Below are 22,084 nucleotides of genomic sequence, written 5' to 3' on the forward strand. Positions count from 1 at the left end.
ATTTGGGGTCGGGAAGGAATTTTCCTCCAGGGTAGATTGGCAGTGGCCCTGGAGGTTTTTCGCCTTCCTCCGCAGCATGGGGCAGGGGTCGCTTGCTGGAGGATTATCTGCTACTTGAAGTCTTAAAATCAGGATTTGGGGACTTCAACAGCTGAGTCAAGGGAGAGAATTATTTCAGGAGTGGGTGGGTCAGCTTTTGTGGCCTGCATCTTGCGGGAGGTCAGACTAGATGATCATACTGGTCCCTTCTGATCTTAGGTTCTATGATTCTAGTCTTGGGGTGGGGGGGGCATTTGGGTAAGCAGCACACCAGCTTGGGTCGTGACCTCAGCCCCTCAGAGTTCAGCTCTGGCTTTGGGGCTCGAAAGCAGGGCTCTTCCACCAACAGAGGTTGGGCCAGTAAAAGAGATTCTCACCCACCTTGTCTGTTGCTCCACTGACACATTTGCAGCCCCAGCATGGGAGCACTGAGCTGCCTCTGAGCCTAGAGATGAAACTGAATAGCCCCCGCTGTAGAGTAGCAAGGGCTGCAGGCTGGGCAGAGCTCAGCAACACTTGTGGGTGCACCCAGCGCTGCTGGCCACAGGGGGACCCATGTAGGAGGAATCGCTCGAACTGTTCGGATGTATGGCTGGGTTCTCGGTTACTTGGAGCCGTTCTCGTGGGTTGTTCCAGGCCCCTTTGTGCCCAGGCCAGGGTACAACTGCAGTCAACAGAACCGCTTAAATTGGGGTCATTTTAACCAAGTCGGAGACTATGTGAGACTGGGCCAGTGGTTAGGGCACGAACCTGGGACTCGGCAGACTCTGGTTCAGTTCCCTCGTCCCCCATCTGTGTCTCAGTTTGCCCATCTGTGCACTGGGGATAATAGCACAACTCTTCTGCACAGGGTGGGAGGTAAATACAACGTAGTGTGAGATGCCTCTTAGGCCTGGTCTACACTACGCGTTTAAACCGGTTTTAGGAGCATTAAACCGATTTAACGCCAAACCCGTCCACACTAAGAGGCCCTTTATATCGGTATAAAGGGCTCTTTAAACCGGTTTATGTACTCCTCCCTAACGAGAGGAGTAGCGCTAATATCGGTATTACCATATCGGATTAGGGTTAGTGTGGCCGCAAATCGACGGTATTGGCCTCCGAGCGGTATCCCACAGTGCACCACTGACGGCTCTGGACAGCAATCTGAACTCGGATGCAGTGGCCAGGTAGACAGGAAAAGCCCCGCGAACTTTTGAATATTTCCTGTTTGCCTAGCGTGGAGCTCAGATCAGCACGTGTGGCAATGCAGTTAAAAATCAAAATAAAGAAAGAGCTCCCGCATGGACCATGCGGATGTGATCGCTGTAAGGGCAGGCAAATCTGTTCTATCAGCGCTCCGTTACAGAAGATGAAATTCAAAATCATTTTTAAAAAATCTCCAGACAGACGCCATAGCAGGGGCTCAGCGCACTGCTGCGAGACAAACGTAACGGAAAGCCAAAGAATCAAATGGACGCTCATGGACTGGAGGACTCAAGCTATCCCACAGTTCCTGCAGTCTCCGAAAGTATTTGCATTCTTGGCTGAGCTCCAAATGCGTCTAGGGTCAAACACAGTGTCAGCGGTGGGTCAGGGCATAGCTCAGCAATTTACGCACCCCCCCCACCCCCAGAAGTGAAAGGGAAAACAATCCTCTCTTGACTCTTTTACATGTCACCCTATCTTTACTGAATGCTGCAGATAAACACGATGCTGCAGCACTCAACACCAATATCCTTGCTCCCCCACCCCGCTATGGGTGGCTGATGGTACAATAAGACTGATACCCATCCTCATCATCAGCCTATTGGCGTATGGGGCAGTGCAAAAGGACTGGTAACCATGCGTACTAGCATCAGTGAGGTCAATGAAGGGCGCCTGGTCCTAATTTTTCCTGGTAGATGGTACAGTATGGCTGATAACCATCGTCATCATAGCAACAGGGGGCTGAGCTCCATCAGCCCCCACCCTTCATGTGTAAAGAAAAGATTCAATTGCCCCTGGACTAGCAGAGGGATGCTGGGCTCCTCTCCTCCACACTCCTTACTGTCCTGTCTGGACTCTCATAGCAGCTGGAGGCTGCCTTCCACTCATTTCTCACTAACAAGTCACTGTGTCTTCTTCCTGCATTCTTTATTACTTCATCACACAAGTGGGGGGACAATGCTACGGTAGCCCAGGAAGGCTGGGGGAAGAATGGAATCAACAGGTGGGGTTGTTGCAGGAGCACCCCCTGTGAATAGCATACAGCTCATTATTTCTGCTGGATCTGACACAGAGCAGCTGTGCTCTCTGGTTCTATGATACAGTGGTTCTCTAATACACTTGTCCAAATTCTAGACAGGACTGATTCTATTTTTAGATACCAAAAAGGAGGGATTGACTCTGGGAGTCATTCCCAATTTTGGCTTTTGCGCCCCTGGCTAAGAGCAGCCAGGGGCACTTATGACAGTAGCAAATGGTGCAAAACGACTGGTAACCATGCTCATCTTTTTACCAATTTATGGATTGGTAGATGGTACAGTATGGCTGATAACCATCTCTGCTGTCATGCAAAAGCAAAAGCATGCTGCTGTGTAGCGCTGCTGAATCGCTTCTGTCAGCGGCATCTAGTACACATACGGTGACAGTGACAAAAGGCAAAACAGGCTCCATGATTGCCATGCTATGGCATCTGCCAGGGCAATCCAGGGAAAAAAGCCGCGAAATGCTTGTCTGCCGTTGCTTTCCCAGAGGAAGGAGTGACTGACGACATTTACCCAGAACCACCCGCGACAATGATTTTTGCCCCATCAGGCACTGGGATCTCAACCCGGAAATTCCAAGGGGCGGGGAAGGCTGCGGGAACTATGGGATAGCTATGGAATAGCTACCCACAGTGCAATGCTCCAGAAATCGACGCTAGCCTTGGACCGTGGACGCACACCACCGATTTAATGTGTTTAGTGTGGCCGCGCGCACTCGATTTTATACAATCTGTTTTACAAAACCGGTTTATGCAAATTCGGAATAGTCCTGTAGTGTAGACGTACCCTTAGACAGACTAATGGAGGAAGTATTTCTGGTACCCCAGGCCCAGCTCTCTTCACCCCATTTCTACCATGGTGCACAGCAGACAAAGGGACTTCAGAGACAAGTGCCAGCAAGGAGGTGTGGAGAGACGGAGTCAGAGATGAGTAAGGGGGGACATGACTGACAAGGTGCACAAGCACATGGATGGTCAGTGGTGTGGTTCTGCTCATGGGGACAGTTGGGGACATTGAAAGGCAACACATTGAATACTGCTGAGGGTACTTTTTCACCCAGTGTATATTTAACCTGTGGAACTCATTGCCTCAAGATCTCCCTGAAGCCAAGAGGGTAACAGGATTCAACCAAGGCTGGGGTGCCTGTATGGCTGAGAAGCTCCACATTTACATTGGCCAGGAGAGACGCATGGACGAGGCTTAGTTTTTGGGGTCATGCTTTCTAGAAAGGGCCGGTGATGAAGGGTTAGTGAATAAGACTGGGGCATGTGTTGGATGGCTATAAGCCGTGGTTATAAGCAACCTATGGACTCTCTAGCAGTCAAATAGCCATTTATTAAAGTGTCTGTTGTTCATTAACCCTCTGTAGGCTGCTTGCAAACATCCCTGTGGTGTAAAGTGTGACTGTGCCTGTGGCACACACCCAGCTTGGACACCAGGTCAGGATCTCACTTTCTGCCTGGGGAAACCGAGGCACTGCCAGGGGAAGAGACCAACCCAAGATCAGCGCTCATGGGGGCTCCTCTTAGCATTGTGCCCTGTATGCAGGTGGCTCATCTCCTCCTCCTCCTCCTCCTCTTCAGGGGCCAATAAGTACGACGAGGCGGCTGGCTACATCCAGAGCAAGTTTGAGGACCTGAACAAACGGAAGGACACCAAGGAGATCTACACACATTTCACCTGCGCCACCGACACCAAGAACGTGCAGTTCGTCTTCGACGCTGTCACCGACGTCATCATCAAAAACAACCTGAAGGACTGCGGGCTCTTCTAACGGCAGATCGGCACCTGCTGTGGAACGGGGGAAGGTGAGGCTGGCCGGGGAGGCCCCAGTGTCCAGCGAGGGCTCAGCCATAGAGGCCCTGGGGGATGAGGGGGAAAGGCTGGTGCCCAGGGACGGCCTGTGGAGAAGAGGCACTGATGCCCGGGCTGAAGGAGGCCAGGCTGGGGAGCTCTGGGGCTGGCTGTGCAGCCAGGGTCCTTCTCTCTCCATGTCCCCGTCAGCCCCTCAGCCCTGGGTGCATGAGCAAATGGGGCCTTTCCTCCTTCTCAAGCAGCCCTACTGAGCTGTGGTGCAGGGCAGCCCCACTGCATGGATCAGTCCATGGGGGGCGCCTCTCAGTAATGTATAAGGCAGGCAGAGTATAGGGCAGGGCAATGTTTCCCAGAACCTCGCTCTGTGGGCTGCTGCTGGGGGAAGGGAGCCGCAGGCCCATGAGGAGGGGGCTGGGGTGCCCGCAGGCTTGTGGGGAGCAGAATGGGGGCCAGCAGGCCCATGGGGCGGGGGCCTGCAGGCCCTGGGGGGATGGAGAATGCAGCCTCTCTACTTCGCATAGTGATCCTGTCCCATGTGTGGCAAATTGGAGCCCAGTCATTGTGAAATCCAAGCCACCCCGCACCTGGCCCCCAGCCATCGCCTCCAGTTGCCCTGCTGCTCTATGGTGGGGAGCCTGGGGGTGGCCGTGGGTTGGGGGAGCAGAGGACTGGCTCTAGGTGGTACAGGTTGCACCAGGCCCAGGCGTTGGGCCCTCCTTGGAGAGGCCAGTGGGGGCGAGGGGGCTCTTACCCTTGCAGCGCCCACGTCCAGCGTTACTGACGTGCCTGAGCCCAGGCACAGGGCCCAACGGTGCCCGTGTTCTCTAACCAACCTGAGACGCCATGGGAAGGGCGGCTCCAGCCGGGATCCAGCCAGCTCCCTTTCCCAGGGTGGCTCACACTCAGTGTGGCTTTACAAAGCCAGCTGTGCCAGGGGCCGCTGCTTAGCTGCCTGTCTCCCTGCAAACGGGCCGAGCCAGGGCGGCTGGGCTCTGGGGAGCCTGGGATTCACCTGTAGCCCCTGGGGGAGGGATTCCAGCAGCGACTTGGAAGCTGTGTCCTGGATCTGGTAGCCGGTGCCTCCGCCCCGTACTCACAGTCCCACTGCCCTCAGCCCGGCGATGCCGGTTTCCCCCCGGGGGGAGGGTGCTCCCCCAGGGGCTGTGTTTGAAGGCATGTCCAGGGCACTGTGAGCCAGGCGCTGCCGTTCCTGATGGTCCTGGCAGGCAGGTGGAACCCGGGCCCTGCGCCTCCTGTGGCAATGGGGCCACACACACACGTTGCTGAGCCTGCTGCAGCCTTGGCTGCCAGAGCTGCGGGTGTTCAGATCCAGAGGTCACTAATTCGATCCCCATGGCTGATGACCCACCCAGGGGCATAGCATTAAATGGGCACCGAAGGAACTGCCTTGTGTCTCCCCTTCCTCGTCTCTCTGCCTCTCCCCCACAGTCCCATTGGGGGCTGCAGCGGGGCTGAAGTGCTGCCCATGGGCAGGTTGGCATTTGGCCCCCCTTGGGTTTGCACGTGTCTGTCCTCAGTCTGGTCTCTCCATACTCCAAACCCTCCTGTTAAGCCTGGAGAGTCCCACCAGCCCGGGTGCTCGGGTGCTGGAAGATAACGTGGTGATCAGCCACAGCCACGCACCAGCATAACTCCTGGGTACATCTCTCTTCTAGGATTACTTGAACTGCATGTACCGGAGGAGAGACTGTCGCCGACGGAGGAAGGACTGCACCATTTAACAACTTCTGCTTCTTGGGGTTTTGTTTTCTTTTTTCCCCTCCTAATAAAAGACTTTGGTTAATGATCATAACATGAAGGCAGGTCCCATCTGGGTCCCCCAACTGCCTGCTGCAGGCCGTGTTTCTATCGGAACCTGCTTGGTATTTCTCCCCCCGTCCACCTCCACAAGGACTTATAGGTCACACAGATCAGTGGATGCAGATTGGGACATTTTCATCCGGTTAAACTAAAGTGCAGCAGCTTCAAAACAAAACAAAAAAAGATTATTTTGGGGGTGCAGAAAACTCACATTTTTAATTGTTTTTTTTTTAAACTCCGGTTGGAATTGCTTCCGACCGTCCTCACTTAAGAAATCACTTTCCAAATGTTTACATTCGAACCATTGCTCTTTCACTGGGAGGGGCTCCAGTGAGTCCCTTAGACTCCTGTGATTTGCATAGACCAGCAAGAAAAAAAATCAACATTCCTTTAAAAACAAAACAGAAAATCATATTTTACATTGCTTTTTAAATGAGATATTTTTAAAAAACTATTTAACAAAGTCCAGTACTAAATGGTCAAGTTGTCCTCACAAAATCTTCTACAGTTTAAAAAAAAAATAAATTGTGCCTTGAGGGGTGTTAGTACATTTACATCTGTTCCGTAGTTTGCTCCAACGTGAGTGTTAGAATTGGGTTCAAATAAAATCTCCCCTCCGGATCTCCAGGCCGGACTTTGTCCCCAGCGTGGGGAGAACACGGCCCAGAACCTCGAGCCACATCTTTTCCCATCGGCAGAACTAGGTTTCTAAGGGCTAAGACGCCAGCGAAGGACTAAGCGGTGGTGATCACATCCGCTTCTTTCCCGTTCCTTCTCCTCCCCTGCCCCAGTGGGCAGGGATTGCTCATGAGGTTGCTCTACTGTCAACTCTGTTTTAAATGTAGTTTCTTAGCTCTAACTGTAGCGTCGGTTGAGGAAACACTGCTGTATGTAAGCGGGCCCCGACAAGCTGCTCGGGGCCCTTAGCCAGCGACGGATGCAGCCTAGCTTTTATCACAGGATGTTTTACCAAATTGTTCACATGGTTTGAAATAATAAAACGTAGAAAGAAACCCCCCCGTTTGTGCTGCTTTGATTGGCTCCGTCCCCAGCAAAAGGGAGTTTGGGGGCCCGTTGGGAGAGGGAAGCCCCATGGAAAGCAGCTGTGAGCTTTGCCCAAGCCCCTGGGAGCTGTGCTCGCAGGGCCTGTGCTCTCTGTTGAGCAGATAGGCTGCAGAGGCCCCAAGACTGGCTTGTTCCATGCCAGGGATCCAGAACCCTCGGCACGGGGGAATGAACAGAGAGGCTGAGGCTACATCCCTTTATTAATAAAAGGGGATGGGGATGTGGGACAGAGGGGGAGCGGCAGCTGTGGTACTAGGGGATAATGGGGGGATTTGGATGAGGAGCTGCGGCCGTGATACAAAGGGGGTGACGGGTTGCCACAGCCGTGGTACCGGGGGGGGGGGTGGACGTGGTACATATTGGGAACTGCAGAGGTGGCGCTGGGGGCCGGTAATGGGCCTGTGGCCGTGGGTGTCGTGCTGGTGATTGGGGGGGGCATTGGGGGCTCAGAAGAGGCCACAGTCCTTGAGGTTCTCTTTGATGATGATGTCGGTGACGGCGTCGAAGACGAACTTGACATTCTCAGTGTCAGTGGCACAGGTCAGGTGCGAGTAGATCTCCTTTACGTCCCGGCGCATGTTGAGCTCCAGGAACTGGACCTTGATGTAGGCACCCGCGTCCTCGAACGTGTTTGGTCCTGCGGAGGCACCAGTGCCAGGACAGAGTCAGGGGGCGGCTCAGCCGCTGACCTGGCTCTGAGCCCTGCATGGAGGCACGGACACCCTACAGCCTGCCCCCCTGCCCCCCGCCCCAACTTGCTGTGAAGGCCACTGGCCCAAGGAGCCAGACACTTCAGGCCATTACTGGGGCCCCGCTGCTGAGATCCCTCAAAGCTTCATCACCCCATTCACTCCATTTGCTCCCTTTTCTCCTCTACAGTCTGCTCCAAATGCATGTCTCAGATCCCCCTCTTCCCCACCCCCCCAAATACCCAGATCAGCTTAAACAGCAGGGCTGAGCTGCTCCCCAGGAAGGACTTTGCCATCTCTGTGCCCTCCCCACTTGAGATGCCACTTGGGGGCTGGCACCCCCTTCCCCAGTGTAAATGCAAGGAACCAGAACCACTGGTGGACAGTGGCACTCTGCTAGGACTAGCCTGCCGGCCACTGACCCCTCACTGAGGGCAGCCTGCAGCTTTGCTCCCGCTGGGAGATGGCTGTGGCCACTCCTAGTGTGGGCAAAGAATCTCACCAGCGTGATCAGCTCCTGCAAACACCTGCCACACGGGACTGGCAGAGATGCCCTGAGAGTTGGCAGCGGCAGGACATCCGGCTCTGTCACCTGGTGCTGAGGGGAGCCAGCTGGCACGGGGCACTGACTGGCTGCATGGCAGGGGTATGGGCGGTAGGGCCAGGACTGAGAGCAGAATTAAGGCTCTTCTGGTGGGGTAGGGGCTTGGGAGTATGATGGGCGATGCAGTGGGTGGCAGAGGTCTGGGGGTGGTCTCTAAGTTGCTGCCATGTGGCATGCTGGACACAGCCACACGGCCGTGGGTGTCCCCGGGCTGGAGGGTTGGACACAAGCTGCCCTCTGCTGCCCATCGCAGAATGTTCCCACGCAGGAGCCTGGCGCTAATGGTGGGTCTGCGGATTGCGCGGAGCCGGAGGGAAGCACTGCCCCTGCCCCAGGATAAGGGGGGATCCCGACAGAGGGGCTGGTCCCAGCTCCATAGCTCAGCTGAGCCGGCTTTTCGCCCAGGTTCCCCCTCTGCTGGGTGTGCAGAGCACGGGCCAGATTCATCCCTCTCCAGTGTGTTCTGTGGGAGTTTGGCACATCAGAGCCTCTGTGAATCTGCGCCCCAGCGTCTCCTCCCCAGCTGTGCAGCACCTGCCTTTGGGAAACACCTGCTTACGTGCCCCTCCGAGCAGGGTGGCTGGAGCCCTGCCCTGGGGGAGGGGGGCCACACTGCCAGACAGGACAGTGCTGTCCCAAGGGACTGGGCTCTGAGCTCTTCGCTCACTGGGTTGGTCAGCAAGAGAGAGACCCTGGAGTCCCCATCCCCAGCCTCCCTGCTCGCCCCTCCCCAGTGCTTCCCTCTGGGGCTCTCCCAAAAGGGATCCCCAGGCCAGGGAATTTGGGGACTTAGCGCTGCAAGGCGTTCAGATACCTGCATTCCCAGGCCTGCGCTGGGCCCCCCTGGCCAGTGCGCGGAGCTGCTAACCAGTAGGAAATAACGGGGGGGGGGAGGGTGACCAAATAGCAAGTGTGAAAAATCGGGACGGGGGTGGGGGGTAATAGGTCCCTATATAAGAAAAAGCCTGAATATCGGGACTGTCCCTATAAAATCGGGACATCTGGTCACCCTGTGGGGGGGAAGCGAGCCCCAGACCCTCAAAGGGACTTGGTCCTCAACCCCATCAGGATCTTCAGCTGGGAGCCCTCTTCTGGAGTTAGGGGCATAACCTGGTCAGTTCTAGTGAGGCTCCCATAATTCAACCACTGGGCAGCAGGCCCCATTGCACCCTAAAGCCTGGGCAGTAGGGCAGCTCCCCTTCTCTGCAGTGGCCTTGGTGAAAGTTAGGGTCACGACCCCGCCCAGGTTAGGTGCCACAGGTTGGCCTGCCAGGCTGGGCGACATCTGGTTCGAGAATTCGGGGGAGGGCCCCGGTGTGAGCGAGGGCTCCAGGCGGCTCAGGGACATCATGGAGGTGAGAGAACCTGCAGCTCACCTGCTTAGCTGCTGGCTTCACCCCCTGGCTGTCTGATGAGCATGGTGGGTCCTGCTCAGATGATCAGCAGCCCTGCGCTCAAGCCCAGCAGCAGGGCGCTGGCTGCTCAAAGCATTCATCCACAGCTGCCATGGCCCCTTCCCCACCTCACCTCAGGGAACCTGGATCTGGCCCTTGGCTTCGGTTCCTGCCTAGTACCAACCACTAGGCCACCCCCCCCCATCCCACTCCCTGCCCGAGGCAGCTCTGCGCATGCTCACCCACAGAAACCACTAGGCACCATGGGGACTTTAATGGTGGAAACTCAGGCACCTGGAGAGTTGACAGCAGCTGAGTGCACCCAAACGTTGGACTTAGGCAGCACTGAATTTGTGCTATAAGATGGGGATGTATCAGTTAGAAGTGACAAAGGAGGAGAAAGACCTGGGTGTATTGGCTGGTCATGGAATGACTGTGAGCTGTCAATGTGATGTGTCCGCGAAAAGGCCAACGTGGTCCTAGGATGCACCAGGCGAGGTATTTCCAGTAGAGACAGGGAAGTGTTAGTACCATTATACAAGGCACTGGTGAGACTTCATCTGGGACACTGTGCAATTCTGGTCTCCCATGTTTAAGAAGGATGAATTCAAACTGGAACAGGTACAGAGAAGGGCTACTAGGATGATCCGAGGAATGGAAAACCTGACATATGAAAGGAGGCTCAGAGAGCTTGGCTTGTTTAGCCTAATCGAACTAAAGGTGAGGGGAGATACGATTGCTCTTGATAAATACCTCAGAGGGATAAATACCAGGGAGGGAGAGGAGTTATTTACGTTAAGTGCAAATGTGGACACAAGAACAAATCGATGTAAACTGTCCATCAGCAAGTTTAGGGTTGAAATTAGACAAAGGTTTCTAACCATCAGAGTGAAGTGCTGGAGCAGCCTCCCAAGGGAAGCAGTGGGGGCAAAAAGCCTAACTGATGTCAAAATTGAGCATGAAAAGATTATGGAAGGGACGATATGCTGAGGGATGATGATGGTTTAATGAAGTACAATGGCGCGTGGCCGATCCACGACCGCCATTAGCAACTAACTCCAAGGGCCAGTGATGGGATGTTAGATGGGATGGGATCTGAGTTACTACAGAGAATTCTTTCCTGGGTGCTGGCTGGTGAGTCTTGCCCACATGCTCAGGGTCTAACTGATCACCATATCTGGGGTCAGGAAGGAATTTTCCCCTGTGTCAGATTGGCAAAGACCCTGGGGGATTTTCACCTTCTTATGCAACATGGGGCATCAGTCACTTGCAGGTTTATACTACTGTAAATGGTGAATTCTCTGTAACATTTGAGGACCTCAGTATCTCAGCCAGACGTTAGGGGTCTGTTACAGGAGTGGGTGGGTGAGGTTCTGTGGCCTGCAATATGCAGGAGGTCAGACTAGATGATCACAATGGTCCCTTCTGGCCTTAAAGGCAGTGAATCTAAACTGGCATCAAGGTGCCCAAATCCCTCTATGGCCCTAGCCGTTGGGGAACAACAGGGAGAGACCCCCCCTGCATTGGGCCCCCTCCTTTCACACCCTACTACAGCAGAGGACTCCTCTAACCTGCCTGAGCAGCTCCACCCACTCCCAGCTGGGCTCGAGCACCAGGGAAGAGATGCTGAGTTCTGAGCAGGTTTGGCAGGATTCGATTTGTATTGGTGAATGTCGTTAAACGTTGATTTCACCTGCATGCCCAAACCCATGAAAACCTAGTTCCAGTGGGAAGGCTCGGCACATCTAGATTGGCAAGGGACAAAAACTGCTGGGTGAGACCATCTCAGGGCCCAGCCAGCACTGGGGATGGACTGAAACTGGACAAATGGTCTAACTCCTAAACAGTAAAGCCAGGCCTGCTTTGACCATTTAAGTAGATCTGTTTTTGATGGCTGGCCGGGTGATGGTGACAATGGTGCGGTGATGGCTTACACAGCTTCAACTGAATCTCAGGGTCTGCCGGCACTAAATAATTATTGTCTCTCCCCCCCACACACCCCAATCTCCCACAAGTGTGAATATTTAAACTGAGAGAAAAGTTAAAATCGCTGAAAACTCCCGAATTGTGCACAACTGCGGAAATGTAAGTTGATAAAAAATCTTTAAAAATAAAAAGCTCCATGAACATCAATACTAGCTGTCGTCAGCATAGAAACTAACCCCCAACTTCTGCTGGCCAGGGGAGGGGGGCGCTGACCTTGCAGGGGCATCATCCTTTGCACGGAGCAGTGGGGAGATCTCGGGGCCAGCGATGGAAGCACAGGTACATGCTGCCATATAGCTAACCGGTGGGCGTATTTAGTGTAAGTATCTGATCTGGCACTTAGCGGGCTGCTTGGCTTCTGAGCTGTGCCCTGCAGCTGGTCCCCCATGAGCCACCTTGTGCATAACGAATCTACATGCTGGTCGCTGGTGTTTAGAGCCAGGCTCTCTCAGGTCTTCGATTTGTGAATCAAAACCCAGTTCCCCTGCACCCTCTCCCCCCACCCCACCCCACCCAGGACGTGCAGCAGGGGGCCTGCCGCAGGCTGGGCACTTACCGTCGTAATCGGGGAAGCAGATGCTGAGATGGGCCTTCCTGATCTTCTCCAGGAAGACGTCCTTCTTGTTGAGGAAGAGGACAATGGAGGTGATGGCGAAGTAGCGGTGGTTGCAGATGCTATTGAAGAGATGCAGGCTCTCATGCATTCGGTTCTGGGGAGGAGCAAGGGGCCAAACAGGGCTTTTAGTTGCATCTCAAGCATCAATTTCCTGCCTTGTCTCCTGGAGTGTCTGGGGTGTGAATGGGAGGCCGGCTGGGCCTGGGCTGTTGGAGGACAGATTGCAGGGTCTCCTACCCTGTCTAGCTTGCTAACCCTTGTAGCCTTCGAGTGTGTGCTCTGCTGCTCCCCTGCGATCCCCAGCCCCTGCCACATGGTGGGTCTGAGCCCCGCTAGCTCCTGTTAATAACATAGAGAGGTTTCTATCCAGACATCTCAGCATGCTTTACAGAGCCTAGGAGCATCGTCCCCATTTTACAGCTGGGGAAACTGAAGCACAGAGCAGCACAGTGTTGTGGACAGGGTCACCCAGTAGGCCCACCTTGAGTCGTGCTCCCCACGCCCCCTGGCCATGCTGCCTCCCAACGGGCTGTCATCTCTGCTTACTCGCCACTTATTGGTGTTTGGAGTGAGCCCAGAGAGGTAACTGCTGTCGTCAGGGGCAGCAGGTTTGTATAATTTTTGGTGGTGCCCAGAACAGGTCCAAGTCCCACCCCGCCACCCCCACCTGCTTTGTAAGCCAATATACAGTAACTCTTCACTTAAAGTCGTCCCAGTTAACTTTGTTTTGTTGTTACGTTGCTGATCAATCAGAGCAGTGGCTCTCAAACTTTTTTTTTTCTGCGGACCACTTGAAAATTGCTGCGTGACTTGGCAAACCACTTAATGATCTTTCCAAATGTTGTTTGTACCATTAGCTAACTACTGTAAAGCACTTTGGATAAAAGCGCTATATAAAAAACTTCCTTAATAATCATAAACTTTTTGTTCTACACATAAAAGCACACAACTCATATTTTAACATCAGTAGTCTTAACCTTTCTAATGCGATGGCTGTGCCCTCCCTCCCCCGCCATGGCAGCCCCTGAACTTGGGCTGGAAAGGAGCAGGGGTCTCTCCCCCACCACAGCAGCCACAGAGCTGAAGCTGGGAAGGAATGGGGGTCTCTCCCCAGCAGCTGCAGCCCTGGAGCCTCTTTCTCTGGCCTCCGTAATCCTGCATGTCCCAAATTCCCCCCATCCCCTCTTCTCACACCACTGCCCCCTCACAGCTACCCCCTAATCCCGCCAAGGCCACCACCTCACCTTACATGTGCATCTTCTCCAGGGTCCAGGCACCTAACTAGAGGAGCCACGCCTGAGCAGCTCCACTAATTAGGTGGGGGCCCTTAATTCTCTCATGTGTGGCTGCCCAGGAATGCACCTTAGCGGGAACTATCTGCGGACCACCTGAATGGAGCTCGTGGGTCACTGGTGGTCCGTGGACCACAGTTTGAGAACCTGATTTGTCCCTGCTTGCAGGAAGAGAAGCCCACTAGTGGTGGGCGCTTGGAACCAGGGTGGGCCGACAGCCCCCCCATCAGCTCCCCTAAGTTCCCTGTGTGGGGGGGAGGGGAGAGGGTGCTGTTTTCAGGGTGTCCCCCTCCCCTGTTTATGCCCCCCCCTCCACAGAGCAGGGGGTGACATGACAGGGCTCAGAATGGAGGGAGCTTGCTGGCAGCAGCTGCTGTCTCAAAGTCTCTCTCTCACACACAGGGTGTCTGTCTCTGTCTCTCTCTGCCATGCTGTCTCCCCCCACCTCCCATTCCTGCTGCCTTATAGAGTGTGTTAACCCTTGAGGGCTCAGCCGAGTGCTAGTTCATCAATTAGCACAGGGGGTCTCAAACTTTTGTACTGGTGACCCCTTTCACACATCAAGCCTCTGAGTGCGACCCCCCCCTTATGCATTAAAATCACTTTTTAATATATTTAACACCATTATAAATGCTGGAGGCAAAGCAGGGTTTGGGGTGGAGGCTGACAGCTCTCGACCCCCCCATGTAATAACCTGAGGGGACCCGACCCTGAGTTTGAGAACCCCTGATTTAGCAGTAAGTCATTCCCTGGGAAATATCCCACCCTCTGACTCCAACACCTCAACCAAGCTTCACAATCATCATTGCTGTGTGCAGTATTAAATTGTTTAAAAAAAATTCCCTGGAACCTAACCCCCTTATTTACATTAACTCTTTTGGGGAAATTGGATTCGCTTAACATCATTTCACTTAAAGTAGCATTTTTCAGGAACATAACTACGACATTAAGCGAGGAGTTACTGAATATTTTTTAAACTAATGTAAAAATGTGAGGGCTCGGGGGTGGGGCTGTGGATGAGGGGTTTGGGGTGTGGGAGGGGGCTCAGGGCTAGGACAGAGGGTTGGGGTGTGAGGGTGAGGGATCTGGGGTGAGGTGGGGCTGGGGATGAGGAGTTTGGGGTGCAGACAGGCTGCCCCAGGGCAAGCAGCAGAAAGGAGGATTCCCCCCAGCCCTCTCCCCGCAGGCAGCAGCAAGCTCCAGGGGAGGGCCCCCGCCACTTCCCCCCTGCACCACGCTCAGCTCGCACCATTGTCACTGCACGTGCTCCTGGAGCCCCTCTGAGGTACAGGATACCCTCTCGACACCCCTGTAGTGGGTCTTTGGGGGGGGGCTGCCATCACATGTATGCTTCTTCCTGTACTGCTGCCCCTCACTGGGGGTGGGGGGTGGGGCTGCCCCTTGTCCAGCGGGGGGCAGGAGTGGTGACTGTGGGGGGGGGCACTGGAAAATGAAAGGGCTGATGGGGAAGGGCAGGCTCAGGGTCAGTCTGCCCTGGCAGCAGTACTGGGGGGCACTAGGACTCTGTGGCGGAAGTTGATGCAGGAGGCAGCATGGAGCCACAGAGGAGAGACAGGGACGCTCTGCTCCGGTGCCCAGGGAGGCGCGTGGAGGCAGCAAATGGGGGCTGGGGGACACTCAGGGGAGACATGTGGGGGCAGCAGGTGGGGTCGGGGGAGAAACCCGGCCCCAAACATTGGTGGAGCTGTGCCCCCGGGCCCTGAATATTGCTGGATCCCGGGAACCATGGGCCCATACAACTCGCCGCCCCTGGCTGTCACTCCAGGTAGATTATTTCTAGCTGTATCAGCAGTGTTAAAACCCATGTTAAACCTCCACCTCCACAGCAGGACGTTCCACCCCAGTCTCCGCCATCAGCAGAACGTAGGGTGACCAGATGGACAGTCCTGCTTTTGGGTTTTTTTCCCTTATATAGGCATCTATTTTGCCCTACCCCTGTCCTAATTTTTCACACTTGCTATCTGGTCACCCTAGCAGAACGGTACTGAGTGCCTGCCAGTGCTGGCTCTCACGGCACTTTACCAAGCATCTGCCCGAGGCCACGGGCAGGGCAGGGACCAAAACACAGGTTTGCTAAGTCCCCACCCGGCGCTGTGACCACAGCTCCACCACGCCGCCTCCTCGGACTCCATGTCTGCACAGACAATCAGACTGGTTAGCCAGTCTCAGGGGCATGAGCTGATTGGCTGGATGTTTTTGGAGGTGCTCTGTGATAGGTTGGCCTCGGAGGAGTTCTGCATGGATCTGAGGCTCCTGGAGTTCTTCCAGTGCTTGGGTTGCTGCTCTGCTTGCACATGGCCTGGCCCCGGGCACCTGGGCCCAACCGGCTCCCTCTGGCTAAGAGCCAAGGGCCTCAGCCCCCTGGTAGCTGAGCCACTCACCACTTCGTCGTCCTCCACCAGGACCATGTCGTAGGCACTGAGGGCAGCGATGAAGATGATGCAGGTGACCCCTTCGAAGCAGTGAATCCACTTCTTCCGCTCGGAGCGCTGGCCACCTACGTCGAACATCCTGGGGCCGGGGAGAGGGTCCCTTGAGCAGCCAGGCTCTGAATGGGGCATGGCTGCATTGCTAGCATGGGGGGGAGAGACCTCCCGGGGGGACCTCTGCTACGGCTTGGACTGGGGGCATCTCTGCAGGGGTGCCTGGCCACATGCAGCTGACCGCAGCTTGGGTGACAGCTGTTGAGTAAGGGATTGTTGGAGACCTGGGCACAGACGGTGGCAGGGACCCTTCCTTGGCAGTGGGGACCAATGTGGTGGAGAACAGTGCTGGGTTAGCCACAGAGCAGGCCTGGCACTGGGCAAGGGGTGCCTCCACTTTTACCTGGAAGGAAAACCCCAGGGAGCTGTGGTCCATGCCCCCCAAGGGCTGGTTAGTGCCAGCTGTGGTGCCCACCCAAGGGGAAATGGTCTGAGAGTGTCATGCTGAGGATGGCTGTGTCCCAGCCTGCCCAGCTCCTAGGCAGAGTCCACGTGACATCTCCTGTCACAGCTGGCCAGGACCACCCAGCTGGGACTGGGGACAGGTGGCTGGAGCAGGGAAAGGATTCTCCGCAGAACAAGACGGGTGAGCTCCTGGGATGGGGGAGCAGGAGCTAATTGGAGGCTCTCACTGGGGTGGGGGAGTTAAACCCCCTGCTCTGCACACAATGGAAAGGCTGCAGCCTGCAGCCTGGCTGGCACAGCAGGATCCTGAGAACCACGGCTGGCACCGCTCTCGGCCTGGGTTCATGAGCACTAGATGGCGCCAGCCACTAACGAATGAAGACTGGGCCGAGCCCTGGTGAGAAAACGGTGCCAAGATGCAGCGGGTGGGAGCGGCCCCCTCCCAGGGCAGGGGCCTGGGCTGAGCATGGGATTCAGCCAGTTCCTGGGGGGGCTGGGGCCGGAGGCTGTTGGAGATGGAAAACAGCCCTGGAAAGCTGAGGGCCCCAACCCCCCCGCCCCCGTTCTGTCATGTCGGTGCATTGCACAAGCAGCGTTGGACCAGCCAGCCCCAGGCCCTGTGCCCAGCTCTGCCCGCCTGCTCCCATCCATCCCACTGCCCAAATCTCCTCGCTTTAACCCTTCGAATCCCAGCCTCCCCCGATTGTGTCTCCATTGCCCCAGGCCCCAGAGTCCTGCCCAAGCCCAGTGCCCCCTTCTCCTGTGCCCCACAGCCTTGGGGTGGCTCTCTGCACCCACACCTGGAACTGGCTGCTGGGACCCCTGTTGACCCTCTCCCCCCCCCCCGGGCTGTCTGTGCTTACCAGGGCCCTGTACCCACACCATGCCCTACCTGAAGTTGAGGTCCTTGAAGGAGAACTGGGTCTCGATGATGCCAGTGGTCTTGACCCTGGAGCGCAGCACGTCCTGCTCTGTGGGGACGTAGTCGGGTGCCACCAGGCGCGCCAGGTCACTCAGGTAGCTGCCCAGGCACAAAGGAAGGGCCTGAAACGCTCATCGCCTCAAGGAGAAGATGGGATGGTCTCCATGCTCCCCATGCTCCCCAGGCCCAGAGTGGCTGGAGCCAAAGGCTGGGTCCCCTTCTGGCTGGGTGGCTCTGGCTGGATGGCTCAAGCAGGTGCATAGGGGTCAGGGATATAGCCCCGTCGCTGCCTCACACTTGTGTCCTGCTGACCAGGGTCTCTTTGGGTGCTGCGCTCGGTGGCTTTGAAGGAGCATTGGCCCCAGCTCAGAGTGGGGGGCAGCAGCTGCACCAAACCTCTAGTGGGCACCATGACTAGCTTCCAGCTTAGACACCCATTCGCCCTCAGGCTGCGGGGTCCCTGGGGCAGGGCCTGGCTCTCGCTGGGTGTCTGGGCAGTGCCCAGCACGAGGGGCCCTGGGAGCTGGCTGGACCCCACGTGCTGCTAGATTCTAGGGCGACCAGTGCCTAGAGACACCTGCTGCTGCTGTTAGTTCTTTGTATTGCAGCGGTGCTGAGATTGGGCGTTGTATGGACACAGCGAAGGGCTGGCACTCTATAGCTACAGACCTTCCTGCAGGCACCCCGACTGCAACCCACCTCCTGCCTCCCACCTCCTCTCTGCTTCTCCAGGAGAGGGGCCCTGGCCCCACTACCCCCAGCCCTGCACTGGCATCTGGGGTGGCTCTGAGTCCCAGTAGTGCCATGCCTCCTCAGCTTGCACCCTCTTGGCCTCCCTGTGCCAGTGCCTGTGGGGGCTCAGCAGAGGGCTGCACCACTGCCTGTGCCAGAGGAATGGGACTAGGCACTGGGGGCAGCTGGGGAGAATCCCCCCTTGCTCTCCATCACATACTGGGGAAGATGAAAACCTCTTGTTCTGACGTTCCCCCAAACTCCTCCCAGCCTCCAGGTCAGTGCAAAGCCAGGGGAGTTCCTAGACCATCTCCCATGGGACTGGCAGGCCACTTCCTTGCCAATGCCTCTGTGATGAGGTCTGCGGGGGCACCTGAGCCTGGCACTACCTGGGCAGCATCTGCTCTAGGAGGTTACACAGGAAGGTTCATACTAGCCGGCCGAGTCATTCAGCTGGTACTCCGAGGCTCGCTCGAAGCAGGCCTGGATGCCTGTGTCCTTCCAGAGGCGGGCGATGATGTCAGACATCTCCTTGGGCATGGTGCCCTCTTCGATGGTGTCAGCCAAGTGCAGCAGCTTACGGGCATCGTCCTGGAGAGACAGGGCATAGCAGGGTCAGCTGCTCCAGCTTGGCCCAGGGCTCACCGGGAGGCACCAGATGCTATGAAGTAAAGCCCTGTCGGTAGCAGGAATCGAACCTGGACCCGCTGGATCTAAATGCATGAGCTAAACTACCCAGCTCTGCTGTCCGGGGCCGTAGGGGGCTCATCAACCGCTATATGTGGCTGAGAGGGGTGCAGAACCCCACCCATCCCCCTCCTGTGCCCAGCCGCTCACCTGCCGGGCCGAGTCCCCATACTGGATGCTCAGCGTGCCCATGGCCCGCACGATGGCCAGCATGGACTGCAGGGTGTTGCTGTAGATGATGGAGATGAATTCCAGGCACTCTTCCAGGGAGTATCCATCCTGGTGGATGATCCTGGTGGAGACAGGATCAGATGGTGAGCCTGGGGGAGGCTGTGGGCTCCGTGGCTGGGCACTCCCTGGCAATGCCCGGCCAAGCGCAGAGGGTACCCAATGGGCTGGAGACGTTGCCACTGCCTTGCTTCCCTCCAGTGAGTTTCCCCAACGCTAGCTTGACAGTATGGCAGCCGTGCCGGGGTGGCATGTGCTGCCTGAGGGGCAATCTCAGCACACTGCGGTGGGTGCGGTGGGTTGGCAGAATTCCCTGGGGGTGAGGAGGGGTAGTGGGGAGCCCCCAGAGGTTGCACCCTAGAGTATTGCAGCTGGGCATCACCTGGAAAGGCAGAAATTGGTGGGAGGCAGCATGACACTGTCAGTAAAGGCTGCTGCTGCTGGAGATCCTGTCTCAAAGAACCAGGCATCCAGGGTGGTGCAGGAGCGCTGGCTGTGGGGGAGCTCTCAGCTATGCCAGCCCCAGCCTCTCCCAGCAGGGGGCGCTGTGGGGAGTGGGGCAGGAGCACTGGCTGTGGGGGAGCTCCCAGCTATGCCAGCCCCAGCCTTTCCCAGCAGGGGGTGCTGTGGGAAGCAGGGCAGGGGATGCTGGCTGTGGGGGGATCTCCCTACTACTCCAGCCCCAGCCTCTCCCAGCAGGGGGCACTGTGGGAAGCAGGGCAGGGGGTACTCCCAGCTATGCCGGCCCCGGCTTCTCCCAGCAGGGGGTGCTGTGGGGAGCAGGGCAGGCATCAGTGAGGTGTGAACCCACTTACTTCATTTGCTTTACAATTGTGCTCTTCCCAGATTCGCCAGCTCCTGGGGGACAGAAAAGAAAGTCTTGGCAGGGAACATGCCCGGTGTGGAGCGCGACGCAGCCACCTGGGTTGCTGTGCCGGGGGATGCTGGGCGGGTGTGACAGCGGAGCGGGAGCGGGCAAGAGAGATGGAGAGCCACCCTGGGTGGCATGGGCATCACGTGGCTTGACATCCTCTGTGCCCATCCGGTTCTGCTGCAAATCCCTTCCTGGCACTGGTTGGATGGACTAGCAGGGCCCTGAGGTGGGACTGGAGCCCACTGGGCCGCATGTGTCACAGCCCCGCCTGCCGTGTGCTCGAACCACGGAGGCTGGCACAGCCCCAGAACCTGCTTTTAGCGCCAGAGGGCCCCAGTTCAAGCGCTGGTGTGTTGGGCGAGATGGTGGCTGACTCATGCAGCCGCTCCGGCCCACAGTCCCCTGGCTGCACTCAGTGCATGGCTGCGAAGTGAGCTGGAGAGTTGAGAACAGGGGGCGGGGTGGTAACAGCCCTAATCCGCTTCTCTGCAGACACAGGGCTCTGGCTAATGAGATCTGCGCCACGGCTCAGCTTAGCCACCCATGCCCAGGTGGAGGGGCCCATGCAGATGCTAGCCACAGGGGAAGGGGGTGCTGGTGCCCCAGCAGTCTGTGAACAGGGAGCAGGCATGAAGGCAGGCATAGTGTAGGCTCTGCCCCAACCTTGCCGTGTGGGAACAGCAGCTGTTATTGGGTGCCTCCGGGACAGCGTGAGCCTAGAGCCCATGGCAATCACTGCTCTTGGATGGCCACGGTTGGAGGACTGAGATGCTGGTGGCCAGAGAGAGATGCAGCCTGGCCAGACAGATGGAGGGTGACCTCCGAGCATCCTCTGCAATCGCAGCATTTCAGACACTCCTCTAAGAGCTCAAAGTGCATCAGCAGGTTAAACCAAGGCACAGACAGGTTAAATGATGCCCCACCCCACCTCCAGGCTCCCCGGGCTAGATTGCACCCCCAGAGGGCTGGAACCGTGGGGTGTAAAGCCAGCGACAGCAGGCCAGACCCTCCCCTGGCACAGCGCCATGAAGGCAAGGGCTACAGCAGTGCCATCAGCCGGGGGTCTGTCCCCATGGCGGGCGGAGGAGCCGCTGTAGATTTACCTCGGCTGGGCCCAGCAGAGTGTCTTTAAGGCACCAGCCCCATGTCTGTCAGTGTCAGGGAGCCAGGTGGGTTCAGGTCAGTTGGTCACACACGGTCCCCCCAGGTCCAGCCCCCAGGAAGGCCGAGCACCCGGCCTGGCGCGTTGGGGGCGCTCAGGGGCGGGGAGCTGGGCGTCTGTGCTTGTGTGTTTAATGCCGAGGGAGTCTGAACTGAAGCCCAATGCCACCCGCCCTGCCTGCCTGGCACCACCTGGGCTGGCTCCCCCAGTGCCATGCCATGGGAGCTGCCCTTCCTGCCAGCATTGGGGCAGAGCCCTGTGGGATGGCTCAGTACCATAGGCTTGCTGGTCAGGAGCTGGGTGTGTGTGTGTGGTCAGGAGGGGGAGGCTGGCTCAGGATTGGGGAGAACTGGTCAGGCTCTGGGGGAGCTGGTCAAGATCTAGCGGGGGCTGGCTCAGAATTAGGGTGCTGGCTCAGGATTTGGGGTGCCTGGCTCAGAATCTGGAGCAGCTGCTCAGGATCAGGGGGGGACTGGCTCAGGATGGGGGGGGGACTGGCTCTATAGCCCAACACATACCCAAAAGCAGCAGTTTGACCGTTCTGGCATCCTTCTCTGCATCTTCCTTGAGCTTCTTCTCCAGCTCGCGGGAGTGTTTCTCCTCTGCACTGGCGCCAGCGCCCATGGTGCGGCTGGTGGTGCACCCGCCCAGCCGCTCCTTTGCGCTCAGTGACGGGGGGAACCCTAGATCAGCCCCCGAGTGTCCGGCACCCTCGGCCAGTCTCCCTCTTCGCCCACCAGGAGCGCTAAGTGGCACCGTTCCCCACTGCCTCGGGCTCCCCAGGCACCGACTTTGCCCCTGCCCTGGCCCCGGTGCCAGCCACACACCAGTTGGGGAGGATTTTGCGGGCTATGGCCATCAGGTGCTCCCAGCCGCCCAATCTGTGGCAAGGACAGGTGGCCAAGGAACAGGAGTGGACCCACCCCGCCTCCCATCACAGCCCAGCTTGGAGCTGACTTGCTGTGCTCAGCACTGCAAGCAGCTGATGAGCCCCTGGCTTAAGCTAAAGCCCATCAAATCT

At 57.0% G+C, this 22,084-nt stretch overlaps 2 protein-coding genes across 2 annotated transcripts in view; one reads left to right on the forward strand and one right to left on the reverse strand.

The window, feature by feature from the left end:
* Nucleotides 1–6,916, forward strand: part of GNAI2 (G protein subunit alpha i2) — a 231,268-nt gene extending 224,352 nt beyond the window's left edge. The window contains exons 8-9 of the mRNA XM_045023380.1: nt 3,851–4,075; nt 5,759–6,916. Of these exons, the coding sequence (XP_044879315.1) occupies nt 3,851–4,041 (191 nt within the window). The 3' untranslated portion in view covers nt 4,042–4,075; nt 5,759–6,916. The remainder of the gene's footprint in view (nt 1–3,850; nt 4,076–5,758) is intronic.
* Nucleotides 6,917–7,414: 498 nt separating this feature from the next.
* Nucleotides 7,415–21,687, reverse strand: GNAT1 (G protein subunit alpha transducin 1). Its single transcript, XM_045024177.1, has 8 exons — nt 21,582–21,687; nt 19,843–19,885; nt 18,950–19,091; nt 18,546–18,703; nt 17,351–17,479; nt 15,952–16,081; nt 12,198–12,351; nt 7,415–7,605 (listed from the first exon to the last, which is right to left on the reverse strand). The coding sequence occupies exons 1-8, from the start codon at nt 21,685–21,687 to the stop codon at nt 7,415–7,417; spliced, it is 1,053 nt and encodes a 350-aa protein (XP_044880112.1).
* Between the last annotated feature and the right edge of the window lie 397 nt (nt 21,688–22,084).

The sequence above is a fragment of the Mauremys mutica genome, chromosome 7 (genome assembly GCF_020497125.1).
Source record: "Mauremys mutica isolate MM-2020 ecotype Southern chromosome 7, ASM2049712v1, whole genome shotgun sequence".
In the NCBI taxonomy this organism is placed as follows: Eukaryota; Metazoa; Chordata; order Testudines; family Geoemydidae; genus Mauremys; species Mauremys mutica.

Coding starts and splice junctions, on each gene's coding strand:
- GNAT1 (XM_045024177.1), bottom strand. CDS start 21,687: ATGGGCGCTGGCGCCAGTGCAGAGGAGAAACACTCCCGCGAGCTGGAG. Junction 18,704..18,949: donor ATGGGGACTCGGCCCGGCAG/GTGAGCGGCTGG, acceptor CTGTCTCTCCAG/GACGATGCCCGTAAGCTGCT. Junction 7,606..12,197: donor CTGCTTCCCCGATTACGACG/GTAAGTGCCCAG, acceptor GTGCCTCCGCAG/GACCAAACACGTTCGAGGAC.